This window comes from Perognathus longimembris, chromosome 13 (assembly GCF_023159225.1).
Source record: "Perognathus longimembris pacificus isolate PPM17 chromosome 13, ASM2315922v1, whole genome shotgun sequence".
Taxonomy (NCBI): domain Eukaryota; kingdom Metazoa; phylum Chordata; class Mammalia; order Rodentia; family Heteromyidae; genus Perognathus; species Perognathus longimembris.
Window position 1 is genome coordinate 15,043,184 of NC_063173.1, and position 17,770 is coordinate 15,060,953.

The 17,770-nt window shown below is 39.8% G+C and overlaps 2 protein-coding genes across 2 annotated transcripts; one reads left to right on the forward strand and one right to left on the reverse strand.

The window, feature by feature from the left end:
• The first annotated feature begins 2,057 nt into the window (after positions 1–2,057).
• Positions 2,058–3,008, forward strand: LOC125362411 (olfactory receptor 2AG1-like). The gene has a single exon (XM_048361260.1). The coding sequence runs from the start codon at positions 2,058–2,060 to the stop codon at positions 3,006–3,008; it is 951 nt and encodes a 316-aa protein (XP_048217217.1).
• An 8,671-nt stretch (positions 3,009–11,679) lies between these two features.
• LOC125362412 (olfactory receptor 2AG1-like) lies at positions 11,680–12,630 on the reverse strand. The gene has a single exon (XM_048361261.1). It carries the CDS (start codon positions 12,628–12,630, stop codon positions 11,680–11,682), a length of 951 nt encoding a protein of 316 aa, XP_048217218.1.
• Between the last annotated feature and the right edge of the window lie 5,140 nt (positions 12,631–17,770).

The following is a 17,770-nucleotide window of genomic DNA, read 5'->3' on the forward strand; positions in this document are numbered from 1 at the left end:
GTCAGACCTAATTTCATAGTGATGTTCGCTAAAATGAAGTCCAGGGCACCAGCCCGGGGAGACTCATTAAAATCCAGAATCAGGAGAAGTGTTTCATTGGGAGCCCATGTCACCAGGGAGGAGGAGACGGTGACAAGTCCCCCAGGACAAGGCCAGACTCCCTACTGCATCTGACAGTGTAAGGATAAACAATGAAATGTTCCTTCGAGTATCCTTGAGCATTCTCCTTCCCTAAAGTCCTACCAGGCACCTCTCTCTTTAGACTCCAGCTGGGAGGGTATATGAAGATCAGGGGACATGCACTCATCCTCATCAATAAACAGTGCAGAGCTGGGAACACAGATTGGATGAGGACATTCTGGGGGACTCAACTTCTGACTTCCCCAGCCACCTGCCTTGATCCTCAGATGACGATCTTCACCCATCCCTCAACTCAGAGAGGACTGGCCATGGTGGAGACCACAGGTGCCCTTGACCCCGGATCCCAGTGACAGCCATGCACACCCACACCCACACCCACACCCTCAGAAGAAGCACCTTCTCTTTCCTCAGCACCTGCAGCCTCTTCACCTCACAATGACTCCCAGAGCACAGGGTGTAATCTGAAGGCTGCATCTTTCCTCCTTAGAGGTAAGGTCACATCATTGTCTCTAGAAAGTGTGTGGAGCTGGTGAATCTTGGGTAACAAGACCAAGAGAAAAATAATAAAAAGTGTAGTTTCAAATTATAACTTCATTGTAAAGAGCAAGCATTTCCATGAAATATAACTATTGCTCTTCTAATAATCTCAACATCTGAGGACAGCTACCCATGGGAAGCTTACCCTTACTGAACTTCCTTACACCACCACTTTATAAGAACGAGCTTATCCTCTATATACACAATGTATGTTTACTGGCCTCTCTCAGATGATAGAAGCAGCAGATATGTGGGTATATGTATATACACATATGTGTATAACATGTATGTGTGTATGTGTATACATGTAGGTGTCTATATGCATGAACATATGAAAGAGTTAAACAATGTAGTGTATACTTGTCACTTTGCTTCCATAGTCCCTTTTAGGTACATTTACAAAGAGCAGGCTTAGTGGAAGATCTCATACACACAGGGCATGCACTATGTTGTTCCAATTCACACTCTTCAATCAGTATTATGGTTTGTACCCAGTGTTATCAGAACAGCATGCTTCCAGTATTACTAAGCTTTGTGAGAGAAAAGAATCTATAGTTTATGCTCAGGGTGTTGCTGTGAATCTTAGGTAGTGAGATGGCTTTTACTATTCCTACAACATTTGAATTGTGAACTTAACTACATACCCTTCACTATCAGAAACCACTACCAGGCCTTCAGAGAACCCATCATTTCTTGCATTTGCTTCCCCTGAGTAAATAGTTTACCACTATCATGAAAGTTTAAATAATTTTGTACTCCTTCTACCAATTTATTTCTTAAATGTATCTCACCCATACATTTTACTAGACCAGAATTACATTTGCTCCCTCAGACCAACAGTACTCCCATCAAGGAGAGGAGTGACTTTGAAGACTGCAAGAGACCAAGTGGCCAAGACCTAGAGATTCCTATGCGGACAAGCTAACAACAGAACAGGTATTGGATCAGGGGAGAACATGGCAAAGAGTTTTGCATGAACTAAATTTTATAAAATAAATTGTACTCTCAAGTAGATTATAACAATGGAAAACCCTAGATTTTATTCCAGTGCTAGGTTGTTTGCATGATTATGAATCCAGGGATGTTTTCTTTCTCTTTAGGTAGTGTGTCTGAGTATATTTCTATCTGAAGCATTATATATATTATATACTTCCTGGTTAGCAATAATCAATATGCCTATACTCTGTTTATGTGACTCATGATAGTTCACTAAAAACATTCACAAATCAGAAAGCAGGGGAAGAACATAGGAGATGAATACATATTCTGTGAGATTTCCGTAGGCTCCACTAGTGAGCCTGAGTCTATTCTCTATTGAAATATTGACTGAAATCCCTTAGAAAGACTTCTACTAGGTAGCTGATTCTAGGCAACACAGAATGGAGGTCTGGAACTCCACCTTGGGAAGTGGCTTCATCTTGGTGGGCATTTTGAAGGACAGCAAGTTTCCTGAGTTACTTTGTGTCACAATGATAGTCCTGTACACGCTGTCTCTGACCAGCAATGGGCTGCTGCTCCTGCTCATCACAATGGATGTGAAGCTCCACGTGCCCATGTATCTCCTGCTTAGGCAGCTCTCTCTCATTGACCTCCTCCTCACATCAGTTATAGCCCCTAAAGCCATCATGGACTTTCTGCGAGGAGACAACACCATCTCCTTTGGAGGCTGTGCCCTTCAGATGTTCCTTGAACTGGAGCTGGGTGGGGGCGAGGACATCCTTGTGGCTTTTATGGCCTATGACAGGTATGTGGCCATCTGTCACCCTCTAAACTACACAACCTTCATGACTCCAAGAGTCCTTTGTTTCATGGTGATGACAACCTGGATTGTGTCATCCCTGAACGCCCTCGTATACACCAGTTACACTATGCACTATCCCTTCTGCAAATCCCGGATGGTAAATCATCTGTTCTGTGAGATCCCAGCTCTGCTGAAGTTGGCCTGTGAAGACACCTCTACATATGAGCTCATGTTTTTTGTGATGGGTGTGATGTTACTTATTCCCCCACTGGCTGCTATTCTGGTCTCCTATGCAGTGATTCTCTTCACTGTGCTCCGCATGCCCTCTAAAGAGGGGAGGAAGAAAGCCCTTGTCACTTGCTCTTCCCACCTGACTGTGGTTGGGCTGTATTATGGCCCAGCCTCATTTATATACGTGCTTCCTATATCCTTCCATAGTCCCAAACAGGACAACATCCTCTCCTTTTTCTACACAATTTTCACCCCAGCCCTGAACCCCATCATCTACAGCCTCAGAAATAAGGAGGTCACGGGGGCCTTGAGGAGAGTCCTTGGGAAACACATCCTTTCCTTACACTCCAGCACTTAGAATCTCTGTTACTATTGCTTTTCCCATCAAATTGTCACATTTACCACTTCTGTAATAATAGACACTGTTAAAGATGTTGCATATACCTTTCAAATGGTTATTTCTTATTTTTTTCCTGTAGCTAATATATTCATAGTCATTACAATGTAGTGAACTGGAAGGGATGACTGTGGGTTTGGAATCCTCTCACTCAAAAAGAACTTGGGGAAGTCAAGGTGCGAAGCGAACTGTAAGGCTCACTCTGGTTGAATGGTTTGCATCATCTACACTACAAGGTAGCTAGAGAATCCATCATTCTATGATGAGTAGACAGTATGCCATAGAACTCAGAAGTCTGCAGAAGTCTTTTTACCCAATCTCTATGACTTACTGCAATTCATCTAGTAGCCTGTCAGACCTTACCAATATACGTAATGTACACCCAAATCTAAGCATGTTGCCATGCATCTTGTTTTATTTTCATTATAATTTATCTTGACAGAAAACTTTCCTTTTTATGACTTAATTACTTCATTCCTAACCAATTCTACTTCCAAAACCTCTCGCCAAGAATCAATGAATGTGCGTGTCTATTTGTACATGCATGTGCACATCAGTTTGTTCTTCATTAGCAAGCATATTTAGCTGATGTAAGCCTTGATTTTGATAATTCTTTTCAAAAGAACTTCCTAAGAAAAAGCATCAGTCATGTGCTCAATGGTTGCTACTTCTGTATAATATAAACAGATAAAGACACAAACACACAAAACATTAACTCCATAAATGACAAACTAGCTAGTCACATTCAAAATATACATATGATATAAATTTGTACTAACATTTAGCATATTCAGAACAATATAATATTTTTGGATGTAGGTTTCATATTAAGCAATTATGTGGCAGATGCCTAACATCACATTTATTTATTTATTTATTCATTCATTCATTCATGCCCGTCCTGGGGCCTGAACTTGGGGCCTGAGCACTGTCCCTGGCTTCTTTTTGCTGAAGGCTAGCACTCTACCACTTGACCCACAGCGTGCCACTTCTGGCTTTTTCTTTCATGGATGTGGTGCTGAGGAATTGAACTCAGGGCTTCATGTACTCATGGCAAGCCCTCTACAACTAAGCCATATTCCCAGCCCCACATCACATTGAAGGCCTTACACTTCCCAATTAGAATAGGAAATGGATCTCTATATTATTGTAACTTTATTGCTTACAAGACTAATTCCTCTGGTTTAATAAGGTTAAGTATCACAACCCACACTAGTGAAGTATGTGTGCTACATTACATTCTCTCTTGAGTTCTGTTTTCCAGCAACTGACCACAGACTTTTCACTATTACTCAATCTACCACCACATAATGCAGACGAAAGCATCACCGAGTACCCATAGTTGAGAAACACTTGTCCTACATGAATATATGGAAACAGTAAATATGTACCTGCATTAAAAATGAAAGGGTACTTGTCTCCATATATACAGTAGTTATCTCATGGAGAAGGGCTTTCACAAGTTTTGCCAATATCTAGTCTAGTCAGTGGATTCACTTGTAGAAAGAACCCTTATTCACTTTGGTAGCTGCATATAAGCATCAGATTATATATGCGATTTTAAATGGTACATTATATGTTTTCATGTATATACAATGTAAAGTATTTGACTGGGATTAAATATATGCATCTCAAATATTTACCAATGACCTTTCATTTTGATTATTGTTTTGCTACAGTACTAGGTTTTGAACACACAGTTGCCACTTGCAATTTGCCTGATAGTCCAACATTGGAGCTCTATTTCTTGAGCCACACCTCCACTTCCTATCATTGCATCATGGTACGAGTGTTCAGAATCCTTTCAATCTTCTTGTGAATTCTCTGCCCATTACTCCTATTTAAGATGGTTCTACTATGGAATAGCACACTGGATATTCTCATATCTATCTAACCCCATATCAATACTCCTGAACAAGAGTTCTCTATCCTCTACCCTCAATTTACCAAGACTCTGGAAACCATTGTTGTTTTTTCACCTTCAATAACATAACCTAAATAATAAACGTTTGTTATAAATGAAGTAGTTGTAGTACCAATTTACTTGGAAGAAAATTAAAAAGCACCAGGAAAACAATGACCAAAGTTCCCCAGAGAACAAGACCCTCTTCAGAACAGCACAGCATATTCAAGTATTAAATAAATTAAATGTTGTTTCACCCCTTTTCAAATTTAAAGTTATGCATAAATGATATATGAAATATACATTATAAGTGGTATCATGTTATATTTTGATAAATTTGTGCATTAAATTTTTTAACGTTTTTATTGTTATTATAAATGTGATGTACAGAGGGATTACAGTTACATAAGTCAGGTAATGACTATGTTTCTTTTTGGACAAAGTCACCCTTTCCTTACTCTCTCCCAGATTTTCCTATATGTTTGCATTTTATATGTTTAAATATAATCCCACACCAAGGAAGTACTCCCTTTGCAGTTGTAGCAACATAATAAATTCAGGGAAACAAAAAAGCAAATTTTTCTTCTGATTATTTGACTTATCAAGAAGAGTGAAACACTGATGTTTACTCCTATTTCCAGTGAGACAAAAATATGCTAATAACATGTTACTCACGGTTCCCTCTTATGGAATCATATTCTCATAGTATTTTAACTTTAAGCACTATGCAATTATCCCATGTGAAATATGAAACACAAATACACACAAAGCTAATGACATTTGTCAGGCACACCAGAAGGCTCAAGCTAGGCAAAGGGTGAACATGGCACAAATACCTGGAAACCATGACAGTAGCTTATTAAACAAAAGTATCTCAGTCAATATCACCCTTTTACAATTTGTTCAAATATCTGAGCCCTAGTAAGAGAATCTTTTTGAAACTATCATCATTGGTTCTTAAATTGATTCAATATGAACAGAAAGTTCAGCATCCAGGTCCAAGTGGGTGATAACATTTAAGAACCTGTCAAGCAACGAACTATCTGGCACGATAGGGACTACGTTTGAAAGAGAACAGAAATCCTACTCACACTGTTGGCTCACACCTATAATAATCCCAGCTGCTCAGGAAGCTGAGATGTGAGGTCATCATTCAATGCCAGCCCGTACAGGAAACTGTGAAACTCTTATCTACAGTTTACCACTAAACAGCCATTAGTGAAGCTGTGGCTCAAGGAGTATAGCACCAACTTTGAGCTGTAAAGCTGGTGAAGGACAGCATGCAGGGCCTGAGTTCCAACACCAGTATCATTATCATCATCACACACACACACACACACACACACACACACACACAGATAGATGATAGATACATAAAAATATTAAATGGTAAAATGTGTAGAGCCTAGAGGCTAGAGCACAAATGTGAGTGAGTAGCTATGAAGCCGGAGAAACTAGGCAGTCTGAGAGCAGAACAGGAAGTTTCGCCCTTGTTTCTCTAGATTCAAAACCTCCATATACTTTACAGGGATAAAAGACAAAGGCCTCACCTCCAAAGATAGTTAAAGCCTCCAGACCACACCACACCCAAAGTCCTGCGATTCATTTGGGCCTTGAAGTGGTTCAAGATGCTGAGAAAAGAGGAGGTAATTCTTCTAAGGATGGGGTGTAGATATGCGTGGCTGATTTTTGGGCCAAGAGTCAAAGGTTCCTCCTGTCACCACCATAGCAGTCTTCTGTGAGGAAAGAAAAGGATAAGTGTAGACAATCAGCTGAGAATGCAGGCAGCTGGCTGGGGTACTCAGGATGTGACTGCTCATAATGCCCCTATCCATTGCCTTTCACAGGTGAGCAGTGTGTATGCCTGGGTCTTCAGTTCCTGTACTCAGACCTGCCCTGCAAGGTGGAATCCATGATAAACATGAGCTTTGCAGGATTTGGGGCACGAAGAATGGGCAGGGTTGCTCAAAGGAGACCCACCATTTTTGCTCCTTGTTGTTTATCTGGGACAGTTGGGATTCTGGCCTTGTCCTGAGGAACTTATCATAATCATATCTTCCCTATTGACATGGATTCCCAAGTTAATACTTCTGGAAACTGGATTTTAACAAATTCTCTAGGGCTTGTCCCTGGCCTGCTAGTTCTGCATACATCACCCAACTAGGTTGACTCAGTCCTGAGGACTTTTTTGTCCCGTATATTCTTGGAACCTATCTCCCTGATTCACCAGATGGTGTGTATAACTGGATAGCTGACAATGCCCTTGCCCATCCTCTGTACAAAGGGACAAAGGGACTCGTGTCTGTGTCAGGGCTGCCGTTCTCCTCATACCTCCCTGGGTCTCCTGCTGGAGAGCTTAGCTGTGCTTTTGGTAACCTCAGTTCTTCCTTCACTGACTTAGAACAGGTAACAGGATGAAATGGATGGTGTTCAAGTTCTTTGTTTTTCACATCTACCCTCTGTGTGTGTACACATTGCCTATCCCTCTGTGTTCTGTGACCAGAGGATGGATCTGGACAGCGGAGATGAGGACATAGCTCTAGCTTTCAGCTGTCACTGCTTCATTTCATGCCTTTCTTTTCTCTCATCCAGCTCTTCCTTTCTCAGTCTCCAGTCTCTCTACAATCCTTCTCATCATCAGTCAGGGCTGGAAAATAGCTACTTGTGTTTTCTTATCCTTTTACCCTCGACACTCAAAAACTGAACAATACAGCTTTACATATTTATTATAAAATGTATGTACTCCCAAATATTACTGTGCAAACAGTACATGCTCTTAATTTTTTGTATTAAAGAAGTAAAGGCTAAATCTTTTGTGTTCTCTAATAATGGTGAGGGTCATGTTCTAACTTTTTCTCTAGCTTAGGTCACAAGGTCTCACTCACTGAGACCATCCTAATCTATACAGTAATTATCACCTCTGTAACAGAAGTGTCCTGAAATGAGGGGAGAAAGAAAACACTTATGACCTGTTGTCTCATCAGGCTATGGTTGGCATGTATTGTGGAGTTGCCACATTCATGTATATCCTTTTCCATTCATTCCACATTCCCCAAACAGACAATACTCTCCCCTTCTTCCCCTCTCAAATATTCCTCAGTACTGAATTCCTCACATACAACAAGAGGAATAAAGATGTTCTTGGTGGGTAGAGGACAGTCCTGGTAAAGCATGTTTCAGGCACATTCTACCCTTTAGGTAGATCCCAGCGGACTTTTAAAGTTAATTCCACTTCAAAGTCAAGGTCTGACTCAAATTTAATCATGGTACAAACACTACAGTGAAGAGTGAATCTTTTAATAGAGTAGTATGAGAATGTGACTGGATGTGTGAATTGCTCTCTTCAGTGGGTATGTTCTAGGCCAGAAATTTCACCATTTAATATTTCTACCTAGGTATCTATCATCTATCACTCTGTGTGTGTGTGTGTGTGTGTGAGTGTGTGTGTGTGTGTGTGTGTGTGTGATGATACTGGTTTTGGAACTCAAGCCCTGCATGTTGTCCTTCACCAGCTTTACAGCTCGAAGTTGGTGCTATACTCCTTGAGCCACAGCTCCACTAAAGGCGGTTTGGTGGTAAACTGGAGTCTCACAGAGTTTCTTGCACTGGCTGGCATTGAATGATGACCTCACATCTCAGCTTCCTAAACAGCTGGGATTATTATAGGTGTGAGCCAACAGTGTGAGTAGGATTTCTGTTCTCTTTCAAACGTAGTCCCTATCTTGCCAGATAGTTCGTTGCTTGACAGGTTCTTAAAGGTTATCACCCACTTGGACCTGGATGCTGAACTTTCTGTTCATATTGAATCAATTTAAGAACCAACGATGATAGTTTCATAAAGATTCTCTTATTAGGGCTCAGAGATTTGGACAAATTGTAAAAGGGTAATAATGAGTGAGATACTTTTGTTTAATAAGCTACTGTCATGGTTTCCAGGTATTTGTGCCATGTTCACCCTTTGCCTAGTTTGAGCCTTCTGGTGTGCCAGACAAATGTCATTAGCTTTGTGTGTATTTGTGTTTCATATTTCACATGGGATTATTGCATAGTGCTTAAAATTAAAATACTATGAGAATATGATTCCATAAGAGGGAGCCGTGGGTAACATGTTATTAGTATATTTTTGTCTCACTGGAAATAGAAGTAAACATCAGTGTTTCATTCTTCTTGATAAAAGTCATATAATCAGAATAAAAATTTCCTTTTTAGTTTCCTGAGCTTATTATGTTGCTACAACTGCAAAGGGAGTACTTCCTTGGTGTGGGATTGTATTTAAACATATAAAATGCAACCACATAGGAAAATCTGGGAGAGAGTAAGGAAAGGGTGACTTTGTCCAAAAAGAAACATAGTCATTACCTGACTTATGTAATGTAATCCCTCTGTATATCACATTTATAATAACAATGAAAATGTTAAAAATTTAATGCACAAATTTATCAAAATATAACATGATACCATGATACCATATACCATGTATATTTCATATATCATTTATATATAAATTTAAATTTGAAAAGGGGGGGTGAAACAACATTTAATTTATTTAATACTTCAATATGCTATGCTGTTCTGAAGAGGGTCTTGTTCTCTGGGGAACTTTGGACATTGTTTTCTTGGTGCTTTTTAATTTTCTTCCAAGTAAATTGGTACTACAACTACTTCATTTATAATAAATGTTTTTATTTAAGTAATGTTTTTGAAGTTGAAAAAACAACAGTGGTTTCCAGAGCCTTGGTAAATTGAGGGTAGAGGATAGAGAACTCTTGTTCAGGAGTATTGATATGGGGTTAGATAGAAACGAGAAGGTCTAATGTGCTATTCCATAGTAGAAACACCTTAGATAGGAGTAATGGGCAGAGAATTCACAAGAAGATTGAAAGGATTCTGAAGGCTTGTACCATGATGCAATGATAGGAAGTGGAGGTGTGGCTCAAGAAATAGAGCTCCAATGTTGGACTATCAGGTAAATTGCAAGTGGCAACTGTGTGTTCAAAACCTAGTACTGGAACAAGACAAGAATCATAATGAAAGGTCATTGGTAAATATTTGAGACGAACATATTTAATCCCAGTCAAATACTTTACATTGTATATACATGAAAACATATGATGTACCATTTAAAATCGCATATATAATCTGATGCTTATATGTAGCTACCAAAGTGAATAAGGGTTCTTTCTACAAGTGAATCCACTGACTAGACTAGATATTGGCAAAACTTGTGAAAGCCCCTTTCCATGAGATAACTTCTATATATATTTAGACTAGTACCCTTTCATTTTTAATGCAGTTACACATTTACTGTTTCCATATATTCATGTAGAACAAGTGTTTCTCAACTATGGGTACTCGGTGATGCTTTCCTCTGCATTATATGGTGGCAGACTGAGTAATAGTGAAAAGTCTGTGGTCAGTTGCTGGACCACAGAACTCAAGAGAGAATGTAATGTAGCACACATACTTCACTAGTGTGGGTTGTGATACTTAACCTTATTAAACCAGAGGCATTAGTCTTGTAAGCAATAAAGTTACAGTAATATAGAGATCCATTTCCTATCCTGATTGGGAAGTGTAAGGCCTTAAATGTGATGTGGGGCTGAGAATATGGCTTAGTTGTAGAGGGCTTGCCTTGTATACATGAAGCCCTGAGTTCAATTCCTCAGCACCACATCCATGAAAGAAAAAGCCAGAAGTGGCACGCTGTGGGTCAAGTGGTAGAGTGCTAGCTTTCAGCAAAAAGAAGCCAGGGACAGTGCTCAGGCCCCAAGTTCAGGCCCCAGGACGGGCATGCATGCATGCATAAATAAACAAACAAACAAACAAATAAATAAATAAATAAATGTGATGTTAGGCATCTGCCACATAATTGCTTAATATGAAACCTGAATCCTAAAATATTATATTGTTCTGATTATGCTAAATGTTAGTACAAATTTATGTCATATGAATAATTTGAATGTGACTAGGTAGTTTGTCAGTTATAGTTAATGTTTTATGTGTGTGTGTCTTTATCAGAAGCAGCAACCATTGAGCACATGATTGATGCTTTTTCTTAGGAAGTTCTTTTGAAAAGGATTTTCTAAATCAAGGCTTACATCAGTTGAATATGCTTGCTATTGAAGAACAGACTGATGTGCACATGCATGTACAAATAGACACACACATTCATTGATTCTTGGAGAGAGGTTTTGGAAGTAGAATTGGTTAGGAATGAAGTAATTAAGTCATAAAAAGGAAAGTTTTCTGTCAAGATAAATTATAATGAAAATAAAACAAGATGCATGGCAACATGCTTAGATTTGGGTGTATATTACATATATTGGTAAGGTCTGACAGGCTACTAGATGAATTGCAGTAAGTCATAGAGATTGGGTAAAAAGACTTCTGCAGACTTCTGAGTTCTATGCCATATTGTCTACTCATCATAGAATGATGGATTCTCTAGCTACCTTGTAGTGTAGATGATGCAAACCATTCAACCAGAGTGAGCCTTACAGATGGCTTCGCACCTTGACTTCCCCAAGTTCTTTTTGAGTGAGAGGATGCTAAACCCACAGTCATCCCTTCCAGTTCACTGCATTGTAGTGACTATGAATATATTAGCTACAGTAAAAAAAATAAGAAATAACCATTTGAAAGGTATATGTAACATCTTTAACAGTGTCTATTATTATAGAAGTGGTAAATGTGACAATCTGATGGAGAAAAGGAATAGTAACAGAGATTCTAAGTGCTGGAGTGTGAGGAAAGGATGTGTTTCCCGAGGACTCTCCTCAAGGCCCCCGTGACCTCCTTATTTCTGAGGCTGTAGATGATGGGGTTCAAGGCTGGGGTGAAAATTGTGTAGAAAAAGGAGAAGATGTTGTCCTGTTTGGGACTATGGAAGGACATAGGAAGCACATATATAAATGAGGCCGGGCCATAATACATCACAACCACAGTCAGGTGGGAAGAGCAGGTGACAAGGGCTTTCTTCCTCCCCTCTTTAGAGGGCATGCGGAGCACAGTGAAGAGAATCAGTGCATAGGAGACCAGAATAGCAACCAGTGTGGGAATAAGTAACATCACACCCATCAAGTAAACCATGAGCTCATATGTAGAGGTGTCTGCACAGACCAACTTCAGCAGGGGTGGGATCTCACAGAACAGATGATTTACCATACGGGATTTGCAGAAGGGATAGTGCATAGTGTAACTGGTATATACGAGGGCGCTCAGAGATGCCACAATCCAGGTTGTCATCACCATAAACAAAAGGACTTTTGGACTCATGAAGGTTGTGTAGTTTAGAGGGTGACAAATGGCCACATACCTGTCATAGGCCATAAAAGCCACAAGGATGTCCTCGCCCCCACCCAGCACCAGTTCAAGGAACATCTGAAGGGCACAGCCTCCAAAAGAGATGGTGTTGTCTCCTCGCAGAAAGTCCATGATGGCTTTGGGGGCTATAACTGATGTGAGGAGGAGGTCAATGAGAGAGAGCTGCCTAAGCAGGAGATACATGGGCACGTGGAGCTTCACATCCATTGTGATGAGCAGGAGCAGCAGCCCATTGCTGGTCAGGGCCAGCATATACAGGGCTATCATTGTAATACAGAGTAGCTCAGGAAACCTGCTGTCCTTCAAAATGCCCACCAAGATGAAGCCACTTCCCAAGGTGGAGTTCCAGAGCTCCATTCTGTGTTGCCTAGAATCAGCTATCCAGTGGAAGTCTTTCTAAGGGATTTCAGTTAATATTTGAATAGACTCAGGCTCACTAGTGGAGCCAACAGAAATCTCACAGGATATCTATTCATCCCCTATGTTCTTTACCTGCTTTCTGATTTCTGAATGTTTTCAGTGAATTATCATTCTTTAATAAAACAGAGTAGAGGCATATTGATTATTGCTAATCAGGAAGTATATAATATATATAATGCTTCAGATAGAAATATACTCAGACACACTACCTAAAGAGAAAGAAAACATCCCTGGATTCATAATTATGCAAACAATCTAGCACTGGATTAAAATTTAGGGGTTTCCATGGTTACAATCTACTTGGGACTATATTTGATTTTGAAAAATTTAATTCATGCAAAACTCTTTGCCATGTTCTCCCCTGATCCAATATCTGTTTTGTTGTTAGCTTGTCCGCATAGGAATCTCTAGGTCTTGGCCACTTGGTCTCTTGCCGTCTTCAAAGTCACTCCTCCCCTTGATGGGAATACTGTTGCTCTGATGAAGGAAATGTAATTCTGGGCTAGTAAAATGGATGGATGAGATACATTTAAGTAATAAATTGGTAGAAACAGTACAAAATTATTTAAAATTTCACAATAGTGGTAAAATATTTACTCAGTGGAAGCAAAGACAAGAAATGATGGGTTTTCTGGAGGTTTTGTAGTGGATTCTGGGAGTGAATGGTATGCAGTTAAGGTATCAGGTTCACAATTCAAATGTTGTAGAAATGGTAAAAGCCATCTCACTACCTAAGATTCACAGCAACACCCTGAGCATAAACTAGAGATTCTTTTCTCTCACAAATCTTACTACTACTGGAAGTATGCTGTTAAGATAACACTGGATACAAATCATAATACTGTTGGAAGAGTGTGAATTGGAACAACATAGTGCATGCCCTGTGTGTGTGAGATCTTCCACTAGGCCTGTTCTTTGTAAATGTACCTAAAATGGACTATGGAAGCAAAGTGACAAGTATACACTACATTGTTTATCTCTTTCATATGTTAATGCATATAGACACCTACATGTATACACATACACGTTATACACATATGTGTTTATACATATACACACATATCTGCTGCTTCTATCATCTGAGAGAGAGAGAGGCCAGTAAACATTCATTGTGTATACAGAGCATGAGCTCGTTCTTATAAAGTGGTGGTGTAAGGAAGTTCAGTAAGGGTGAGCTTCCCATGGGTAGCTGTCCTCAGATGTTGAGATTATTAGAAGAGCAATAGTTATATTTCATGGAAATGCTTGCTCTTTACAATAAAGTTATAATTTGAAACTATACTTTTTATTATTTTTCTGTTGGTCTTGTTACCCAAGATTCACCAGCTCCATACACTTTCTAGGGACAAAGATGTCACCTTACCTCTAAGGGGGAAAGATGCAGCCTTCAGATCACATCCTGTGCTCTGGGAGTCATTGTGAGGTGAGGCTGCAGGTGCTGAGGAAAGAGAAGGTGCTTCTTCTGAGGGTGTGGGTGTGGGTGTGGGTGTGCATGGCTGTCACTGGGATCCGGGGTCAAGGGCACCTGTGGTCTCCACCATGGCCAGTCCTCTCTGAGTTGAGGGATGGGTGAAGATCGTCATCTGAGGATCCAGGCAGGTGGCTGGGGAAGCCAGAAGTTGAGTCCCCCAGAATGTCCTCATCCAATCTGTGTTCCCAGCTCTGCACTGATTATGGATGAGTCCATGTCCCCTGATCTTCATATACCCTCCCAGCTGGAGTCTAAAGAGAGAAGTGCCTGGTAGGACTTTAGGGAAGGAGAATGCTCAGGGATACTGGAAGGAACATTTCTTTGTTTACCCTTACATTGTCAGAGGCAGTAGGGAGTCTGGCCTTGTCCTGGGGGACTTGTCACCGTCTCCACCTCCCTGGTGACATGGGCTCCCATTGAAACATTCTCCTGATTCTGGATTTTAATGAGTCTCCCTGGGCTGGTGCTGTGGACTTCATTTTAGCAAACATCACTATGAAATTAGGTCTGACTTGGTGAGTGGTTTTGTCCCTCCTGATCTGGGTAAGGATGCCCTGACCAAAGAAATGGCTTCCACTTGTGTCCCAGTAGCTTGGGTCCCTGTCCATCATTCTAAGATACATAGAGACTCATGTCTGTGTTAGTGTGCCACTCTTTGCTTACATCCATGTCTATTCTCTGTGATGTTACCTGCTTGAGGTGTTAATGGTGTGCTTTTGATAACTTCAGGTCTCCCTCTATTGACCTTTGGATAATGTAACTTGGATGTAAAGGGTGCTTCTCTATTTCTTGCCTTTTCCCTGTGAAACATGCAAAAATGTGCCTCTCCTTCTGTACCTGAGACAGGAGGATGGCGCTGTGCAGAGTTCAGGATGCAGACCCAGCTCCAGCCCTCAGGTGTCATCGCCCCACTCAGTTTGTCTCTTCTTACATCCAGCTCTTCACTTCTCCTCAGCCTGGCATTTCCATCAATGTCCTCACCAGTCAAGGATGACAAACCGAGTTTTTAGAAATGAGTTCTTTAAAAAAGAATCCCTTTCAGACATTGATTTCATCAGAGGATCTAATCTAGTGCTTCATGTAGAATATGAAAAGAGCCACAGACGATCTTTCCTTGCCCTCTTTGAATTTATCACACAAATGCATCTCTATTTCATCTTTTTTAAACCACTGTTGACCAGTACTAACATCCACTATTATATGGGTGCCCCAATCTCCCCGACCTTCCCAATTTTCTCCTCTTATAAAATATTTTCTCTCTGAAACACTATTTTTTCAATCCTGTACCATAAACCAAATAACCCATAATAAAGCTCTCTCCAAATGACACAAGTATATTTTCTTTGACCATTGTCACAGCTTTCTGCTTCTCTTTACAAGAAAAGAATTTTTAAAAAGTATTTTATGTCCACTTTCGGCTCTGTTAATCTTCTATTTAAATATAAAATTCAACCCAAACAGGTGCTCTTCTCTTTCTATAGATCATTGTTGATGTGCTAGATATATTGATTACTCTATCACCTCTTTTCTTAGCCCTTCATCAACATCAAAACAATCAACCATTCTCTGGAAACTTTTCTTGGCTTCTGAACACCACAGGCTCCTGGTTACTTCCCTTTTCCCTTCACCCCCTCTCACTGTTTTGGATCCCTTTCTCTTTATGGATCTGGAAGTTCTACAGGTAACTTGAATAGGCACCCTTTTCTTCTCAACTAAGACCCTCCTCCTGAGTAGTTTCATGGAGTTACTAGGTTAAATGCCATTTACATGTTATTAATGTCCAATAACCTGACCATTTGCATTTTTTCAGGGGGTTATATATTATTAGGGAAAATTATATATACTTTCCATGTACAATAGGAATTTCAAGCATAAGCAAAGCAATTTCTTTCCCATTTATTTCCTTGATATCTGTTCTCTTATTTTATTATTCTAAATCAGCCATAGCATATGTACAAGTGTGAAATGAAAACATAAATATAAATATTGTTTTCTCATCTTCATTGCTGCTTCAGGGTACAAACTTTGCTGTGAATATAATCCCATCTATGAAATAGATTCCCTATGAAGTACACTTTTCTTCTTCTCTGCATTTGTACTTCAGTCCCAGTCATCACAATCCCTTATCTGTTGCTTAGCAATACTTAAAAAAAAGGTCCTGGCTTTTCTGTCTTGTCCTGCTGTGTTCAGTTTGCTGGCCAGCATACACTTGACCTCCATAAAAATGAATCAGATCATGTCAATTAGCAACAAGGAGGCACATGATATAGTTTCAACCACACATTTGGCCCACATCTGAAACTTACCAGCTCCCAGTCTTGACCTCCTTGCTGTCAATCCTCAGCTCATAATCATCCTTGCTTAGTACCAGTTAGCTTTTCTTGTATATCTGCAGTGTTTCTTTGCCAAATCTTCATGGCTCACCACACCTCATCATTTAAACTTAGTTTAAATATTACCTTGCCAAAGAACTTGCTAGTCTCAGTAACATGCACCCAAACCCAAACAGGTTACCTTGTTTTATTTTCATCATATTAATCATGATAGAAAACTTTTCTTTCATGGCCTTAGTTTACTAAATTACTTTATTCTCTCATTCTACTGCAAAAAAAAAAATCCCTAAGAATCCTTTGAATGTAAATGTGAAAGTGTGTGTGTGTGTGTGTGTGTGTGTGTGTGTGTGTGTGTTTGTGTATACATATTGAGGAGCATGCCAATATCTTAGTTAAAAGAAGTTCAATATTTTCATGTAAAGACATTAAGGTTTTCCTTAATAACCTATTGTTTATAACTAGAGTCTCTAATATTGCTATGATATTTTCAAAACTCTATTATGAGCTGGCGGTTCATGCCTGTGTTCCTAACTACTCAGGAGGCTGAGATCTGAGGATCATAGTTCAAAACCAGACTAGGCAGGAGTGTCTGCAAGGTTATTATCTCCACTAAACCACCAAAAAAATCCCTCAAAGCTAGAAGTGGAGCTGTGGTTCAAGTGGTAGAGAGCTACCCTGAGCACACAAAAGCTCAGGGACAGAGCTCAGCTGAGTTCAAGCCTACAGTACCATCACAAAACAACAAAAACCCTGCAATAATGTAGTTTTCTACTAAAAACCAAATTACTACCCTAATTATGAATTCCCTTAGAGTATTTTCAAATTACTAAATAAATAATAATGACTAATACTTTCAAATGACTAAAAATAAAGCTGTGTGTCATGTTATCTACTCCAGATACATTATCTTCTTATATCTTATCCCCCTTAGCAAGTATGGGGACAAGGGACTGGGATTCAATGTGTTACTCCATGTGAGCCTGGGTAATTTGCACCCCTTCTAAATCACAAGACCTATCACTGAAGAACAATCTTGTCTTTACCTTTTGGTGAATGTTACCAAACTAGACATCTTTGAAATCCCCAAAAGAATAAATCTTTGCCAGTTTGGGTCCATACACCTGCCATTCCATCCCTCATCTAGCATTTCCATATGTGAAAAAATGTCTTTCACCTGTAAACTCAGAGATTAAGGATTCATTGCTTTGAATGGCAGGGATTGGAAAGCAGATACATCTAGAATGACAGAGGTGAGATTCACCACCTTACTGTT

What these genes read in the sequence shown, in the direction of transcription:
- LOC125362412 (XM_048361261.1), bottom strand. Translation starts at nt 12,630, where the DNA reads ATGGAGCTCTGGAACTCCACCTTGGGAAGTGGCTTCATCTTGGTGGGC.
- LOC125362411 (XM_048361260.1), top strand. Translation starts at nt 2,058, where the DNA reads ATGGAGGTCTGGAACTCCACCTTGGGAAGTGGCTTCATCTTGGTGGGC.